At 54.0% G+C, this 16978-nt stretch overlaps 1 protein-coding gene across 9 annotated transcripts; it reads right to left on the bottom strand.

The window, feature by feature from the left end:
• Positions 1-1206: 1206 nt before the first annotated feature.
• CDK16 (cyclin dependent kinase 16) lies at positions 1207-13966 on the bottom strand. Of its 9 annotated transcripts, XM_059156622.1 has the most exons (17): positions 13139-13226; positions 9938-10021; positions 8530-8737; positions 7851-7984; positions 7630-7755; positions 7473-7529; positions 7261-7375; positions 6472-6566; positions 6320-6382; positions 5944-6067; positions 5623-5743; positions 5417-5514; positions 5231-5336; positions 5103-5166; positions 4844-4934; positions 2526-2603; positions 1209-2465 (listed from the first exon to the last, which is right to left on the bottom strand). In XM_059156622.1, exons 2-17 carry the CDS (start codon positions 9941-9943, stop codon positions 2398-2400), a joined length of 1554 nt encoding a protein of 517 aa, XP_059012605.1. In that variant the 5' UTR covers positions 9944-10021; positions 13139-13226; the 3' UTR covers positions 1209-2397. The 9 variants fall into 9 exon arrangements, with proteins under 9 accessions (XP_059012599.1, XP_059012600.1, XP_059012601.1 ...); XM_059156616.1 differs by lacking the exons at positions 9938-10021; positions 13139-13226 and adding an exon at positions 8981-9235 and having other exon boundaries at positions 1207-2465; XM_059156617.1 differs by lacking the exons at positions 9938-10021; positions 13139-13226 and adding an exon at positions 8981-9233 and having other exon boundaries at positions 1208-2465; positions 5103-5145.
• Positions 13967-16978: the final 3012 nt, after the last annotated feature.

Raw genomic sequence — 16978 nt, 5'->3', positions numbered from 1 at the left:
GTCTCTATAATGGCACAGAGTCTGGCACATGGCAAGTAGCTGGTCTGCATGCCCAGCTGAATCTTCTGATTCTCTGAATTGCCTCATTGCCCCTCTGCAGACTTCTCCTCCCCATTTACTGGGTAGCCTGTCCTTCCTACAGTTCAGCAAGGTCTCCCATCCCCAGGCCTAGACTGTTTGGTTTCCTCACCTTCCAAAGGCCCATCTCTGCACACACCAATTAGCCTACCACTTCCCAGAGCAGTTGTGTGAATTCTAGTCCTTTTAAGTCTGGCCTGGCAATCCTGCCTCCCTTTACAAGGTCCTCATCTTCCCAGCCTCCCTTGCTGCCAGAGGTGGCCATATCATCTTATTCTAGCCACAGAACGGCACCGGAAGTCTGTTGAGCTTGTGGACAGTTCAGCCCTGTTACAAGGTAATAAGACAGGACAAATGTCCTATTTTCCTCACTTGCTTTCCCATCTCTGGGAACATGGCAGCCATCATGGAACCAGAAGGCTGTAGGCGGAGATATCGCCAAAATGCTTACAGGGGCACAGTGGAACGGTTAGTGGTCTTCAGGCTCCACCACTGGACTACAGTAAGCAGCCTTAGCTTATTACCTGGAGTAGGCATCACGTCCTTCTCAGGGTTATCTCACCCATGCCCATGGTTTCTGTTACCTCCTGGACACCAATAATCGAAACTTCTAGTTCCATCCATTGGTAGCCCCATCTCTGAATTTAACCCATTTAAAGGATTCCCCTACCTACTCAGTGGTCCAAAATTTACCCTCCTCTCCCACCTCCCTCTCCAACTGGCCTGCCTCATGGTGTCCAGTTCCGACATGTGGTCATACTGGGCCTCTCCTCCCTACCTCCTGGTTTTATTGGGCCTTCCCAAGTGTCTTGCAAACAAACAGCCCCTCTACATACACCAGTCTCCACCATCTAGCTTCCTCATACACTTGGGTGAATCTCTTTTCTGTTTGATTTTTAGTAGTTCATCCTCTATTCAGCCTGCCCCACCTGCTTCAACACAATGTTCTACTGTTGCGTGGACATAGTCATGCCATGTCCCTGGCCCACCTCACTGCTCTCCTAGATGATGGAAACCAGTTACAAATTCTCCAAGGTCCCAGAACTCACCATGGATTGAGCCCACCCCCACCCCTGCAGGGACTTGCAATCAGGTTTTTCACTTTAGACTTTTTAATATTTCATACAGCGATTATGGTGCATTCAGGAACCCAACCCCCCAAACCCCACTAGGAGGGCCCCCACCCCAGCCCTCCCACCCCATTTGAGGGACCCAGGTTTAGAGTGGAGGATGGGGAAGTAACCACCCATCTGGGACCGACCTGTCCCTGCCCTGCCTCACCCTCCCCAGGGGTTCAGGGATAACACCTGGGCCCGGACCCCATGCACCCCTCTGCCCCTGCTTGTGCACATATACACACTATGGCTCCTTGAAGAGTTGGTCAGTTCCTGGCAGGGCCCTACTCAACAGCACCGAGTGGGACAGGGGCGGGAGGGTTGGGTTAAGGAGACCCTGAGAAGGAAGGAGGCCCCAGCTATGGGACAGCAGGAGGGAAAGAGTGGGGGCCCCCCACCTCGTCCACCTCCCAGAGAGTCTCCGGTAGTCCACAGGTCCCCCTGTGGCCGAGGATGGCAGGCCGGGGGGGTAGGAAGGCGAATGGTCAAGGCATGCTTTCCCTTAGCCGACCCCAGGGTCTGGTGATGGTCAGGGCTCCAAATAGGGGCTGTGTCCCCGCCTTGGAAAGGCTGGGAGCGGGGCTTCATTGCACAAAATACTGTGGGAGGGCCACACGCAGGGGGTGGGGCCCAGCCAGTCTGTATACAGAGATATTGCATTTAAAAAATGAAAACCTCATTTAAAATAATTAAAAACAACAATGAATGAAACAAATAAAAAAAGGCCCACACAACATGAGGCAGGTGGGGCAGGCAAGAAAGCAGGCAGGGGAAGCCTCAGACCCAAGGCATTGCCACATCCTGAGTCGAGATCCCCCAGCCCAGGCTAGCTCTGGACCCCTGGCTGGCCATGGGGTAGTGGTCCTGGGGGAAGGTATGATGGGGAGGGGGGGAAAGGCCTGGCCTCAGCGTGGGAGGCTGGCAGGGCCATGCTGTCCGCCGGCAACTACCGAGACAGAGAGAGACAGACAGACAGACAAGACAGACAAACCAGGCAAAGGAGCGATGAGAGCTTTGTTAGCACCCAGCAGACAGGCCAATGGTCGGGTGTTCGGACAGGCAGCGGGAACATGTGGGCAGGCGAGCATGAGTCAGGCAGGTAGGCAGGCAGCAAGCGAGGAGGATGCGGCTGGGGGCTGCCCTGTGAGGGGAGTGGCATCCCTCCAGCTGCTGCCTGCTGGGGCCTCGGTCTGTGGCTTAGAACTCAGCTTAGAACTCGGTGTCCACCACGCGGAAAGCTGGCCTGCCTGGAGGGGGAAGCAGAGCGGATGGCTGTTGGTGGGTAAGCAGGATGGTGGCTGGGGCAGGGAAGAGGGCGAGGGCCACACCTACCGGAGTCAGGCATTGATGAAGACCGAAGGCTGGCCTCCTTTTGTAGCTGGATCTCCTTTAGTGCAAATATGGAAGTAGCTGTGGATGAAGAGAGACACTGGGAAATGACCCACAGGGCCATCCAGGATCACCTCCCACATGGCCCCCTTGGGGGAATTAGAAAAAGCTGCCTTTTCTTTGAGAGGCTTGACTTTCGCCTATCAAACAATCCTTACACACAAACCAGCTACAGCTAGGGAATATGGAATATGGACTATTACATAATGCCAGAAAATCAGTAATTCTGTCAAGTGTGATAATAGTACTGCAATTACCACCTGCTGAGTCTAGATGATGGTGCTTGGGTTTTAGTTTAATCTAGTGGGGAGATGCAGGAAGTGGGCCAATTTTTAAGGTATATAATATTGTTATGAAAAATATTTTAGAGACACATGCTGAAATTTATAGATGAATGACGTATCTGGGATCTGATTCAAAATAATCAGAGGGAATACAGATAAAACCGTATTGGCCACAAGTTGATGACCTGTTGGGAATACTTGGGGACTCATATTATTTGGTCTAATAGATAAATATATATAATTCTACTTATTTTTTTTTTTTTTAAAAAGATCTTATTGGGGCAGGCTCCTGGGATTGAGCCTCATGTCGGGCTCTCTGCTCAGCTGGGAGCCTGCTTCTCCCTCTCTCCTTCTGCCTGCCGCTCCCCCTGCTTGTGGTCGCTTTCTGTGTCAAATAAAATCTTTAAAAATCTTATTTGAAAAAGAGAGGGAGATAGAAAGAGGAGTATGGGGAGGGACAGAGGGGAAGGGGAGGGAGAGGGACAAGCAGACTCCACAGAGCCCAATGTGGGGCTTGAACTCACTACCCTGAGATCATGACCTGAGCCAAAAGCAAGAGTCAAATGCTTAACCAACAGAGCCACCTAGGTGCCCCTATGTATTTATTTATTTAAAGATTTTATTTATTTATTTGACAGAGAGAGATCACAAGTAGGCAGAGAGACAGGCAGAGAGAGAGAGAGGAGGAAGCAGGCTCCTGGCTGAGCAGAGAGCCCGATGCGGGACTCGATCCCAGGACCCTGAGATCATGACCTGAGCCGAAGGCAGCGGCTTAACCCACTGAGCCACCCAGGCGCCCCCTATTTATTTTTTTTAAAGTAATCTCTATACCTAATGTTGGACTCAAACTCACAACCCTAAGATCAAGAGTCATATCTCCACTAACTGAACTAGGCTGGTGCCCCCAAATATATAAAGGGGCGCCTGAGTGGTGCAGTCAGTTGAGCGTCGGGACTCCTGGTTTTGGCTCAGGTCATCTCAGGGTCCTGAAACTGAGTCCCATGTCGGGCTCTGCTGCTTTAACTCTACTCTCTCTCTCCCTTTCCTTCAACCCCTCCCCACCACACACTCCCTCCAAAACAAATAAATCTTTGGGGTGCCTGGACGGCTCAGTCAGTTAAGTGTCCAACTCTTGGTTTTGCCTCAGGTCATGATCTCAGGGTCCTGGGATTGAAACCCGTGTCGGGGTCCATGCTCTGCTGGGAATCTGCTTGAGGACTTCTCTTCCTACCCCTCTGAGCCCCTCACTCACACTTTCTATTGGAAATAAATCAATCTTAAAAATAAAAAAGAGAACACCCTGTGTGATTACATTTCTGCATAGTTCCAAGAATGGGGAAAACCAATGTTAGAAGTCCAACTAGTGGTAATCCTTGGGAAGGGGTTAGGGGTAACTAAACAAAATAAGAGGGCACCTTCAGGGAAGCTCCTCATATCTTATTTCTTCTTTCTTTTTTTTAAGGTTAGAAAGAGAGAGAGAGAGAGAGCGCACACAAGCACAAGCAGGGGGAGCGGCAGGCAGAGGGAGTAGGAGAAGTAGACTCCCTGCTGAGCAGGGAGCCTGATGCAGGACTTGATCCCAGGACCCTGGGATCATGACCTGAGACAAAGGCAGACGCCTAACAAACTAAGCCATCCAGACGTCCCTCATATCCTATTTTTTGGCCCATATGCCAGTTACACAGGTGTGTTAGTTTGTGAAAATTCATTGTGATGTATACTTATGATCTGTGCATTTCATATATATTTTATAAGAAAATGTTTACTAGAATAAGGGAAAGTGATGTTGCATCTATCTTTATGTATGTTTGAAAATTCCCAGGAAAGGTAAAAAGGAACCGAAAACCAAGTTAATTTTTGTAATAAATGCATCACGTGTCTGAACAAGGATGTGCTACCCCAGAGGTGACACAACCCGAGCCCTGCACAACCTGCCCAGCCTCTTGTCCCCCCCAGCCCCCCACCAGCTTCACTCACTGTCAGGAAGTTTGTGGATCCGCTCCCCCAGACTGAGGAAGAATGGATGTTTCATGGCGTCCTCTGCGGAGATCCGATTGCGACCTTCAAACTGAGTGGGGGACAGGCGTGGGGAGGGCAAGGGGCAGTGAGGGCGGCGGCAGTGTACTGAACACCTTCAACAAGCAGGACTCTCTTCCTCCCCACCCCTGGAGCTCCCCCGTCTCCCCACCCCTAGAATCCCCTAACCCCCAAGGCTGGCCCAGGAAGGTGGACTCACCTGCAGCAGCTTGTTGAGGAGGTCAGCCCCATCGCTGTCAAGTCTACAGCAAGGACAAGGGGACCTGCTTTAAATTGAGTTTGGGCACTCTGGCCCCTAACACTTGCCCACCCACCCACCAGTCTCACCGGGGTGCATGGCTCAAAAGGGCCTCGGCTCGATACTTGGGGTAGTTGTATGTCTTGAACTCTTCGTTGGATAGAATGCCTGGCCACGTCTCCTCAGTTGGGGTTCCTGGTGGGGAAGAATTACCCTAAGCATCCACAGGGCATCACTAAATGTCCCCACAGCTCCTAGGGCCCATTGCTCCTCACCCAAGATGCGGAAGATGAAGTGCAGCTGTTCCTCCACGGTGGAGCCTGGGAAGAGGGGCCGGCCTGTGGCCATCTCATAGAAGATGCAGCCCACACCCCTAGGCAGGGAGGGCACAGTGAAAAGGGAGGCAGTCGGCTGACTGGCCATTGTGACCAAGCCACCGCCTTCACTACACAGCTCCTGCCACACTTCCACCTGTCCTCACCACATGTCAATCTGGGTAGAGTAGTCCGTGGACCCAAGCAGAATGTCAGGGGGTCGGTACCACAGTGTCACCACCTCATTGGAGTAGGTCTTCGTTGGAATCGACTTAGCTCGGGCCAGGCCTGGGAGGTTGAGAGAAGGGGCAGCTGGAATTGAGGAGGTCCCGGGCAGTCTGGGGGAGAGGACAGCTGGGATGGAGAGCATCTTAAGCAAAGCCTGGAGAAGCTGAAGTGGACTGAGATTAGGTAGTCATGAAGAAGGAGGGTCTGAGAGGATAAGGCTGGGGCGTCACGGGGAAGCGGGGGGGGGGGGGACAGGGTACCAAAATCTGCCAGCTTCAGTTCTCCTCTCTCGTTGATGAGCAGGTTTTGGGGCTTGAGGTCTCGGTGTAGCACCTTCTGCCGGTGGCAGTAGGCCAGGCCACGAAGCAGCTGGAACAGGAACAGCTAGGGACCCAGGAAAGGCAGGTGGAGGTCAAAGTATATCCAGCAGCCCGACCCCCAGCAGACACTGCTCCCCCTCCCAAACACAGACACTGAGCCCAGAGCCTTATCTCACGGAAGAGGACAGGGTCCCAATGCCCTCCAAGGGCTCCCAGCAAAAAAGCCAATCGGGAAAAGTTTGTTTCTGGGAGATTTGTGGGGTGGAGTGGGTGAGTGGGGGCCCCCGTGTGCCCCCGCTTCCTGCCCCACACCCACTTTCACGTTGTGCATGTTGATGACGTTCCCACAGTCATCCAGGTACTGCTTCAGGTCCTTGTCCTGAGGAGAGGAGAGGAGATACAGGAGAAAAGAGGGGACAGTGGCCATCTCCCCACCTCCCTCCAGGACCAACCACCACTCAACCTTACCAGGTACTCAAAGACAAGGGTGAGGGACTTCTCCGTGTGGATAATGTCATGTAACGTGACAATATTGGCATGTTTGAGGTCCTTGAGCAGGGACACTGCAGGAAGCATGGGAATGAGATGGGGGAAGAGTTAGGACCCCACCCTCAGGATAGAGGCGAGGATGAGGACCAGACAGGGATGAGCCCAAGGTTCCTTTCTTTCCCCGTGCACTCTGGGGTAGTGGCTCATAGCCACTGGCTCTATCCCACCCGGTGCTAGAGAGGGGTGTTCCTATGTTCCAGATGTGGAAACTAAGGCTCAGAGAAGAAGTTTGCAGCAAGAAGCAAGAACCTGGGCTTACAGCCCCAGGCTTATGTGACATTAGATATTCACAACCTGTCTTTGCTTTCTGCAAAGGGGTTTTGCTTCAACCCTCAGTACAAAGGCTCTCAGCTTCTATGAAATTGAGTTTGCACATGTAACCTCTACGCAATTCAAGCTCATTCCGTGGGACAGTCAGACTAGAAACTGTCATGTCAAGGAAACGTTAGCACTTCCATGGGTGCTCTCAGAAGCGGACAAAGCAAGCACCTGGCTTTCTAATTCCTTGGTCTCTTCTCCGAACAGGAACAGATCTACAGTTACCTCGATTATGACCTAGATATCTGCACGATGGGCACTTTCTACTGAAAGCCAGTGTCAGAAGTGAAGTCCCAAAACCCCCAGTCTCTGTGCTCACCATGGGGTGTGTACGGATGAGACATGGGGAGAGCCCGGGAAGCCTGGGACGGCCTTCCTGGGTGTCTGTACCTTCCCGGATGGCGGTGCAGGGAGCCCCTTCTTCGTGTTCCAGTCTGATCTCCTTGAGTGCCACAAGGTTGTCTGTGAGCTTGCTTTTGCCTTTGTAGACGGTGGCATAGGTACCCTGGAGTGTGAGGAAGAGTGACAGGAAAGGAGCTGGAGGCTGCAGGAAGCTCTCGCGGCCCCCTATCCCCACCACAGGCCTCCCGATTGTCTCTCACCTCACCCAGCTTGTCCAGCTTGATGTACGTCTCCAGTTTCCCAAAGCCAATCTCAGACTGTGGGGTAAAAGGGCAGATTGAAGCAGGCACACGGGAGGGGCCAGGGAAGAGAGAAGTGGGCAGAGGTGAGGCGAGGCCAGAAGCAGGAGACGCTCACCAGGCTGACGCGGCGGAGGCGGCGGCTGAGGGGCTTGTCGAAGATGGGGCTGTTGAGGGTCAACTTCTCAAGGTAGCCCTCAGGCAGCCGGATGTCGGCTGGGAGTGACAGGCGCTTGTTGATGTCCTAGAAGGCAAGACAGGTGGGAAGACCATGAGTGCCACCTTCCCGGGTTCCACCCTCTTCTCTCGTCCCACCACCAGCCAGACAGGGTTAAGCACCTCGGTGGAGATCTTGCGTGGGGGATGGTTGCGCATGCGCACCCTCACTGGCGACTGCACCTCATCCGAGGACGTGGCTGAAGCCTGGTCACTCTCCCCATCAGACCCCATCTTCAAGTCCTCATGTACAATCTCTGGTAGTGAGGACAGGGGGAGGAGGGCAGACCAGTTGAGGTCCAGAGCCTCAGGAACCCCCTCCCCTGCGGAACACACTGCTTCATCACACAAATACACACAAACCCCCCACGCCGCCTGGAGTCCCTCAGGCGAGGGTGGCAAGGCCCAGGAAGGTTCAGACAGGTCGCGGTGGGCTGAGTAGGGGTAGAGGGGCAATAGTCACCTAGTGGAGCACCCCCATTCCAGGGGTGAGCTGAGACTGGTGCTGGCCCAGGGCAGGCAGGCACCCGTAGGCCTGAGGGGGCCATAGCGGAGTGCAGGGGAAGGGCAAAGGGAAGGCTGGGGCAGCTGCAGCAGGCAGGGCACGCTTCCTCCCCCTGAGGCCTGGGCACAAAGCCAAGGAGAGGGACACAGATGGACAGATAGAGGGTGCTGAGAGGATGGCAGGGAGGGGAAGAGAATAGAGAAAGGAAAACGGAAATAATACAAGTCTAAGGGGAACTAGGCTGGGAGGCAGCTCCTGGGGACCAGTGCTGGGGGCAGGAGTGATCAGTGGACCTACCTGGTGCAGAGCTGAGTGGGCCCCGTCCGGAGCGAGGTTCCCCAGGAGCGGCACGAGTGGGTACCTCTCCAAGGTCACTGCCACCGCCACCCCCACTCTCATCCAGGCCTATCTGTTCAGGGGCACCATTGGTCTTGTCCACACCTCGGCCCCCTCGGAGTGTCATCGACAGCTGCCGCTTGATCTTCTTCATCCGATCCATGGCGACCTGAGCAGGAGGGATAGATGGGAATGGGTCCCACGTTAGCACTTGCCTGACCATCACGGGCCCTCTAAAGCCCAAGACAACTTAGTGAGGTACACGGACACAAACCTGTGTCAGTGCCCACCCAACCACTGTGGAGGCCTTGAAACACTTGGGATTCCCAGAAACCTGGCACAGATGGGGACCCTTGTCAGTGCCCACCCACCTACAGCCAGCCCCTGGGGACCGCACTCCTGAGTAGCACACCTGGGTGTTGAGGCCTGGGTGGCTGGCTGAGGGCAAGGGCCCAACTGGTGGACTGTTGGCCTCTATGGGGGCAGCCTCACTGTGGGAACAAAGGCCCCCACAGCAGGCATTCTCAGGTGCAGTGGCGGTAATGGGCCCAGCTGTGGGTGGGGCGAGGCGCTCTCCCAGGACTGAGGGGCCACCAATACGGCCCTGGACTCGCCCATAGAATGGCATGTTCCGCCGGCACCAGCCCCACATCACCCCCCAACTGCCAAGGCAGAATGTTCCCCACAACCATAAGGACCCGCCCGCCTTCCCCAGCAACCATTGTCAAGGTGACTAAGTGGACTACCCCACTGGTCTACTCAAGTGAGGGGTGTACGGAGAGGGGAGTCCTGCCCAGACCCAACCACTGGGTAGGTTGTGGGGAGTGCTGAATCTCAATGGACACCAGCTGTCCTGAGGGCTCATGGAAAGTTTCAACCAGGTTGGGACCCTATGGGTCCCACTCAAGATTTTTATAAGCCAGGCCTTATTAAAATTTTTTCTACTTGAGAGTGCACATCTCCCTTATCACCCCAAATAAATGTCCCAGTCCTCAAGGGTGGCCCACAAGGTCTTATCCTATTCACCCCATTAGCTTCCTGGCCTCACCTCCCCCCACAACTACTGCCAGTTGCTGTTCTGCAACCACAACCAGCCGTCCCACCTCAGGCCCTTTGCACTGGCTGCTCCTGGTGCATGGAATACCCTTCCCCCAGATTTCAAAATAGCTCACTCCCTCACCCTCTTCAGACCCTTGCTCAAATACCACCTTTTCCATGGATAATCCTCCACAAATAACCCTACTTAAAATCTCAACCATACTGAGCTCCCCCTTACTTTGCCAAATTATCCCCCCAGCACTTATCACCTCCTCAGAAATGATACCACCTACTTATTGGTTTCTATATTCTTAACTGTCTGTCTCCTCACCGCCATAACTAGAAGATCAGCTCCGCCAGGGTAGATTTCTGTCTGTTTAGGTCACGGCTATATCCTGAGGACCTGGAACAGTGACTGACACAGAGTAGACGCTCAAAAAGTGCTTATGGCAGAAATTAATGAATCAGAGGGCTGAGGGCCTAAGACCAATCCCCACCCGGATGGGCAGGGTAGGTCTGCTACTTGTGAACAATTCCAGAAAATGTGGCCCAGGGACATTGGCATCGCGGGAAGATGACCTAGATGGGGCCGCTGGAGGGAACAGGGCCACCAAAAGGCTTAGGCTGGCCTTCTTCTGCTTCCTCCTGGGCTCCAGGCCAGCAAGGTGGGGGAAAGACCTGGCCTAGGAACCATCTGGACTCACAGCGGGCCTAAGATGGCCCTGGGCCCAAGGGAAATAGAGCTAGAGAGGAGGTGGGAGGATGAGGTGGGGCTGGATTCGAGGAGAGAAGTGGGTCATCTGTTACCTTGAAATCAGACGCTTACCCCACTGGTCCCTATACCCTGCTTCTGCCTGCCTGGCCTCACCACCCCCAGGAGGAGCAGAGGTGCCAGCCTAGCAGAGAGACCCCAGCAAAGAGGATGAGGTCCATTCAGAGAACCCAGGAGAACCACAAAAATCCTGATCCAGCAGGCCGAACACTGGACCTGAAGCTGAAGAAGGAGAAGCATGGCCAGCCCCAAAGGCAGTCTTGCATCCATGGTACAAATACTCAGTCGGCTTTGCCTGTAGTGGCAGGGAATGGGGCATCTGTGGGGACGTTAAGTAGGGCTGGATGGAAGATGAGGAGGGAGCCAGAAGGAGCCAGGGTCCATGACCTTTAACTGGAAACTCCAAGAGCTGAACATGTTCCAGAATTCAGTTTTGGGGGGATTTTAGGAAGACAGGATACAAAATCTGTGTATCACGTAACATTCCCAGCATGGGTGCCCTGGGCAGACCTTTGTGAACAGAGACACTTGAACATTAATATACAACAAAACTTTTAAATATTATTATTTCCATTTTCTGAGCTTTTTAAGGGTTCAGAATAGTAAAGGAAGGAACAAGAAACTGGATACACAACTCCACTCAAAAAAAGGGCATATGTCCTTCCTGACCCTCCGAGGACATACACCCATCCTCAGAATACTCTCACCCTCAAAGGCACTCATCACCTCACACCACACTGTCCACTGAAGACATAGTCATCATACTCTAGTCATCACGGTCACCACACAACTCGCACCGAAAACACAACATCCTCATCCTGTCCAGAAACCTATAAGCATAAACTGGCCCCTCAAAAAGGCCTCCCTGCATTTTAACAGCACCTGCAATTTCCCCATTTATTTCTAACCCCCATCAGCACAGGAAGCCCCAACAGAGCAGAGCACTGTTTGCATAGGCTCGGGCCCCTCAAAGTTAACTCTCACTGCCACATTCTTGGGTGCCTCCTAGGCCAAGTTGCCCGTTAGCTTCTCTAAAGCACTTACCCCCATTAACACGCTGTTCCCTGTGCATGATTCTGACCCCTATTAACATGCACTTGGGACCCTCTACAGCTGACCCAAATTAGCACTCACTGGACCTTCACACTGCCCTGAATCTCATTAACATGAGGTGAAACTTGCCAGTCCCTGACCTGTTTTGCCCACTCAGGCAAAACTATCAGTAAACCCATGTTCTGGTCCTCTCACTACCCTGTCCCCACCACCCCCCATCAGCACAAGCTGGACCTTCACTTCACCCTGACCTCTATTAGCACACACTGGGCCTCACACAGTGCCTCCCCATTAGCACACCCTGAACCCTTCACTCAGCCCCATTCCCCAGGGACATACCAACACAGTGTTCTATAATGGCCTGGCCCTCATTAGCGCACCCAGGTCTTCACTCTGCCTGGAGCACCATTAGCACACACTTCAGCCCTCCATGGTTCTGAATCCACTTTATCACACCTAGACCTTCACATATTCCTGTCCTTTATTTCTCTTTGCTTCAAATCTTTCACACCTATAATGCCTGTTGGTTCACACCTGAACCCCTTCACAATCCCGATTCTCCTTACTGCACCCCCTGGAACCTCAACACACCCCAGCCCCCCATGGACAAAAGCACACTGTCTTCACAACGTTCTGACGATCACTAGCATTTTCCAGACCTGATACGGCTCTGACTCTTCCCCATGGCACACATTTAAGCACCTCCAAGGCTGGTCACTAGGTTTTCATATGTAACTGTCCCTTATCGCATCCTGGAGTCTCACATCCCGTCCTCATGGATGGTTGGGGACGAATGGACACGGGGACACACACCCCATCTTGATCCTTAATATATTGGACCTCTTACAGTGCTAAGACATTTTCCTCACCACTGTGCCCTCCCACCTCACATATATCCATAACTTCTGGTACTCAGTAGCACAGGCTCGGGTCTTCCACCACTCTGTCCCCGTTAGCATATCCTGGGCCTCATACTACCCAGCCTTTATTAACACACACATGTACCCTTTACAGCTATGACCCCCATTAGCAACACTCAACACCGGAGTTCTTCGACTACCCTGACCTCCATGAGCACTCTCTGGACCCCAGCACGCTGCAGTCCCTCACGGACGAATACACAGTATTGACACCATCCTGATGCTCAGTAACACACACAGGGCTTCAGAGCCCTGATCCTATTAGCATCCCTTCTGCTATCTCTACCACCTTAACCCCCATTAACACACACGGGGGTCTCTCCACACCTATAACCCTGTTTGCATACCTCAGCATTCCTAACATGCTCTCCCCCAACACACACCGTCGGGGCCCTTCACTGCCCCCCTCCATTAGCACACGCTGGGCCTCAAGCCCTACACAGCGGTTAAGACTTATCACACGCTCCGACCCCTCCACAGCTCAGGCCATTAGCAAAGCTCGAGTCTTTCACCACCCACTTCCACATCCTCTAGTCCTTTGATCACCCTGCTCCCCATTAGCACCCACAGGACTGCCCATCCCCAGTTCCCAGACCGGGCCCAGGGCGGGGCCAAGGTCAGGGAGGCCCCGAATGACCCCCCCGCCCCGGTGCACTCTGGGAAATTCGCTGGGGGAGGGGGCACATGCCAGGGGGTGCAGCCCAGACCCCTGGGCACCGCCCGGGGTCTGGGTTGGTTCTGCAAGAAGATGGGCAGCCCCCACCCCACGTCTCGGGGACGCGCTCACCGGCGGGGGCGCGCGAGCAACCTCAGCGCCGCGGGGCCGGCGCGGCGGCGCCTGGGGCGGCGGCCCGGGCTGAGGCCGCGCGACCTCCTTCTCCTCCTGTTCGCCGCAGGCGCCCGTCCCAGTAGTCTTCGGCCATGGCTGCTGGGCCCGGGCCGCCGCCGGCTGAGGAGGAGGAGGCGGCGGCGGCGGCGGCGGTTGAGGCGGAGGCGGCGTCCCGCTCAGCCGGCCATGAGCTTGGCCGCTGCGGGCGATGCCCCCGGGCTCGCTGGCGCCCGCTCGAACCCGAGAGCTCACGGCGGCTCGCGGCTCAGTGCCGACTGCTTGCGGAGACGCGGCAGATCCCAGGGCCGAACACCCAACGGCCCAACCGCCGCGCGCGCCGCGCTCCACGCATGCGCACGCACGCGCTGAAAAGGCTGAAGTGGGGAAGGAGGGGACTCACCTCGGACTGCATGTACCAAAAGACCCGTCCGCAGCGGGAGGGGGCCCGGCCATTGCGCGCCCACCGGGGAATGTGGCGCCAGCCCTGGAACGGCGCCAGGGGGAAGTGTAGAGGTTGCTTAGTACTCAGTTCCGATCTTGCTAGAAGTTTGCTAGTGCCAAGGTGGGCAGCAGCCGGTAACCAGCGTGCCGGTCACCACTCGGTCCCCCTACTTGGTCTCACTTGGTACATTCCCATGGTGGCAAACGGGACTTTGGCAAGGAGGAAAAAGACAGATGAGGCAGTCAGTCTGAGTCCCTTGAGGTGCCTCGGAAGGCAGGAATTTCAAAGGTTCGCGAGAAGATGACTTTTCTAGGAGAGGCGGCCTGGAGAATCATTGGCCTTTACCACCTTAGATAGGACAGAGTCTAACCCCGCCCAGCACCCCCCCCACCTCCTCCAGCTCTTTCCCACTGTGAACGTGTGCGGCCCCGCCCTTTGAGGTTGTCGCCCAGCCAATCGGATTTGCCCCCTGGGGTGAGGCAGAGCAAGAATGAAGGGCGTGGCTGAGCTGAAGAGGCGTGATTTCACTGATCCGTGCCACGCCTCCGCCAGGTTTTCATTGGCTTTCAGCGCCGGGGGCGGACACTTCTTTTTGTTCGGAGCGCCTCTCTCGCCACAGGCCGAATATTCTGCAAGATGATTGGTCAAAAGAGCGTTCAATCGTCTTTCGCCCCTCCTCTAAACCCCTCCCATTCCCCCCCACCCCAGCAAGACGCACGGGGTGGAGCCTAGGCTGAGAAAAGAGGGAAGGCGGACCTTAAGAGAGGAAGGTGCGTTACTGCGCATGCTTGGGGCTTTGGGTCGGGAGGAGACCTCTTTTCCGCCTCACGCGAGTATTTGCGTATGCACCCTGAATTGGGTTTCTTGCCTGCCAGCTCTGTTACCTCTTGTCTGCCAGAACCCCGCCCGTGGCTCTCCCCAGGTCTGCGGTTTTCTGTTTTATTTATTGAGCGCCTGTTGTGTGTCAAGCACTGCCAGCACACCTTAAGCCCTCACTCCTCTATGCCTGGAAAACTCCTACACTGTCAACAAGCCTGGCTCAAATGGCGGCAGCTTTTGGCAGGCCTTCTGGGACATCCTTACACTGCATCTCAGTCCAAAGCCAGCTTCCCCGCCTCTTCTGGGCTTCTTTTTATGGCAGCCTTGATCACACCAGTTAGAGTATTCTAGTAAGGTTCATACTAGCGAGGGTTATCAGAGCACGATGGGAGTGGAAATACTTGACAAAGACAGAAGTCCACCGTGGGCTAGACCATCAGGTCCATTACTTCTTTGACCTCATTTTCATTTCCTACTCTTCTTCCTTTCACTCACTTCTTCTCACTCCGCTCCAGACGCATTTGGTCCCTTCAAGCTGTTTTTGAATAAAGCAGGCACAATCCAGCCTCAGGGACTTTGCACTTGCTGTTCCCTTTGCCAGGAATATTCTTCTAGATACTCACATGCCTCATCCCTTTACTTCTTCCAAGTCCTTGCTTTAATGTCACCTTCATGAAGCCTTCCCTGAATACCCTATTTAAAAATGTCTACCTGCATCCCATTCGAGACCCCCAGACCTAGCCCTACAAACCTTCTGAATGACTTGTCAACTTACTACAATTTACTTGTGTTTGTTCTGGGTCTCACCCTAGCAGAACATGAGGCACCCCCGCCCCCCACACACACCTACGCACACCCTTCAAGGCAGGGATTTTTATTTATTTATTTATTAAACATTTTCTTTTCTTCTTCTTTTTTTTTAAGATTTTATTTATTTGACAGAGAGAGATTACAAGTAGGCAGAGAGGCAGGCAGAGAGAGAGAGAGGGAAGCAGGCTCCCTGCTGAGCAGAGAGCCCGATGCGGGGCTCGATCCCAGGACCCCGAGATCATGACCTGAGCCGAAGGCAGCGGCTTCATCCACTGAGCCACCCAGGCGCCCCTTTTTTTTTTATTTTTTATCCATTGTTGTCTCCAATGCCTATAATAGTGCCTGTCCCATAGTAAGCACTCAACAAATGTTGGGGCAAATGTTCGATGGCAAATAGCTCTAGGTCAAGAGACAACCATGTAACACCCTTCCCTTTGTGCCTGCCTGGTGCAGGGGGCCCAGTGAAGTGACCCAAACCCTGCCCACTGAACTCTGGTCTTCTATCTTGCTGGTGTTACAATGGTAGCCAAACAGGACAGAAAATGGCACATGGGGGAGTACTGAGATATAACCAGGATTCAGGGGTTCCTGCTGAAGCTTTTCTTGATCAAGAAGCGTTTCAGGTACGAATGAGAGAGGAAGGTGATCCAGGAGTTCGGCGGTGAACAAAGGCACAGAAGTGTCTGGAGAATCACGAGTTATAATGGGGGGGAGATAGTGGGCGAGGAGCTGGGATAGTATTGAAAGGGGGCAGAAGTTTGTGTTCAAGTGTCAGATGGTAGCAGCAGTGGATCAAGGTGTGGAGTGTTTGGGGAACTCTTAAACGGCAATGAAGAAAGTACCTCTGGCAGGAAAACCTCTCCACTTGACCTACTAAACAGCATCACCACTTAATAGATGCTAGAGGTAAAGCACTTCAGTCTCCAACATCCTAGAGGGGAATAAAAAGGAAGTATGGAAGGATGAGGTAACCTAAGCAGAGCAGGCCAGGGAAAAAATAATCATGAGGGAGGCAGACAGGGGCATAGGCTGTGCCTGGGGTCTAGAGCTGGCCTGGGAGGTGGCAGATGTGGGGGCAAGCTGTGAGGAGTGTCAGGCCAGGTTCAGGGATAGGTTGTGCTATTCCCGTACCCTAGGTATGAATGAAGGAATGAGGGGTCTGTTTTTTAAGTGGGAGAAATAAGTTGGGCTTCTGGCTGGGTGAGGGAGAGGTATGAGTGGCATCCCCAGGCACCAGGTGGCCAGTCTGATTGGTGCTTTCAACTATCTGGAGCCCTCAGTCAAGACCAAGGACTAGCATGGGCAGCTCTGCAGTCCTGAGGGCAGGGGCGGGGTGGGAGCAGCACTGTGGTGAGCCTGCTCCAACCAATCAACAACCCACAGCTGGCTCTCTTCGCAAAGGTAGGAGGCCTAGGGACAAGCAGACCAGACCTGAGGAGGGAGAAGGGTGGAGTGGGAAAGGGTCTTTTCCTCCACAGATGTTCTCAGCCAAATATTTTCATTAAAAACTGCAAAGTCTGCATAGTCATGGACATTCCTCAGTCCAACAGAGTTGTTCAGGCCCCCTGCAGCTGGGAAGCTGAACAAGGGCTCCATAGGCATTCCTGGTACTGGGAACCAGGATGGTGAAGACTTGTCCAAGGGCTCAGGGGTTTAAGCCAGATGGGAAGGGATCTGTCTCTGCAGGGACATAAGCCATGCTGACCGAGCCCTGGCTGATGGGTCAC

The sequence above is a fragment of the Mustela lutreola genome, chromosome X, assembly GCF_030435805.1.
Source record: "Mustela lutreola isolate mMusLut2 chromosome X, mMusLut2.pri, whole genome shotgun sequence".
In the NCBI taxonomy this organism is placed as follows: domain Eukaryota; kingdom Metazoa; phylum Chordata; class Mammalia; order Carnivora; family Mustelidae; genus Mustela; species Mustela lutreola.
This window is presented reverse-complemented; position numbering and strand designations above follow the sequence as displayed.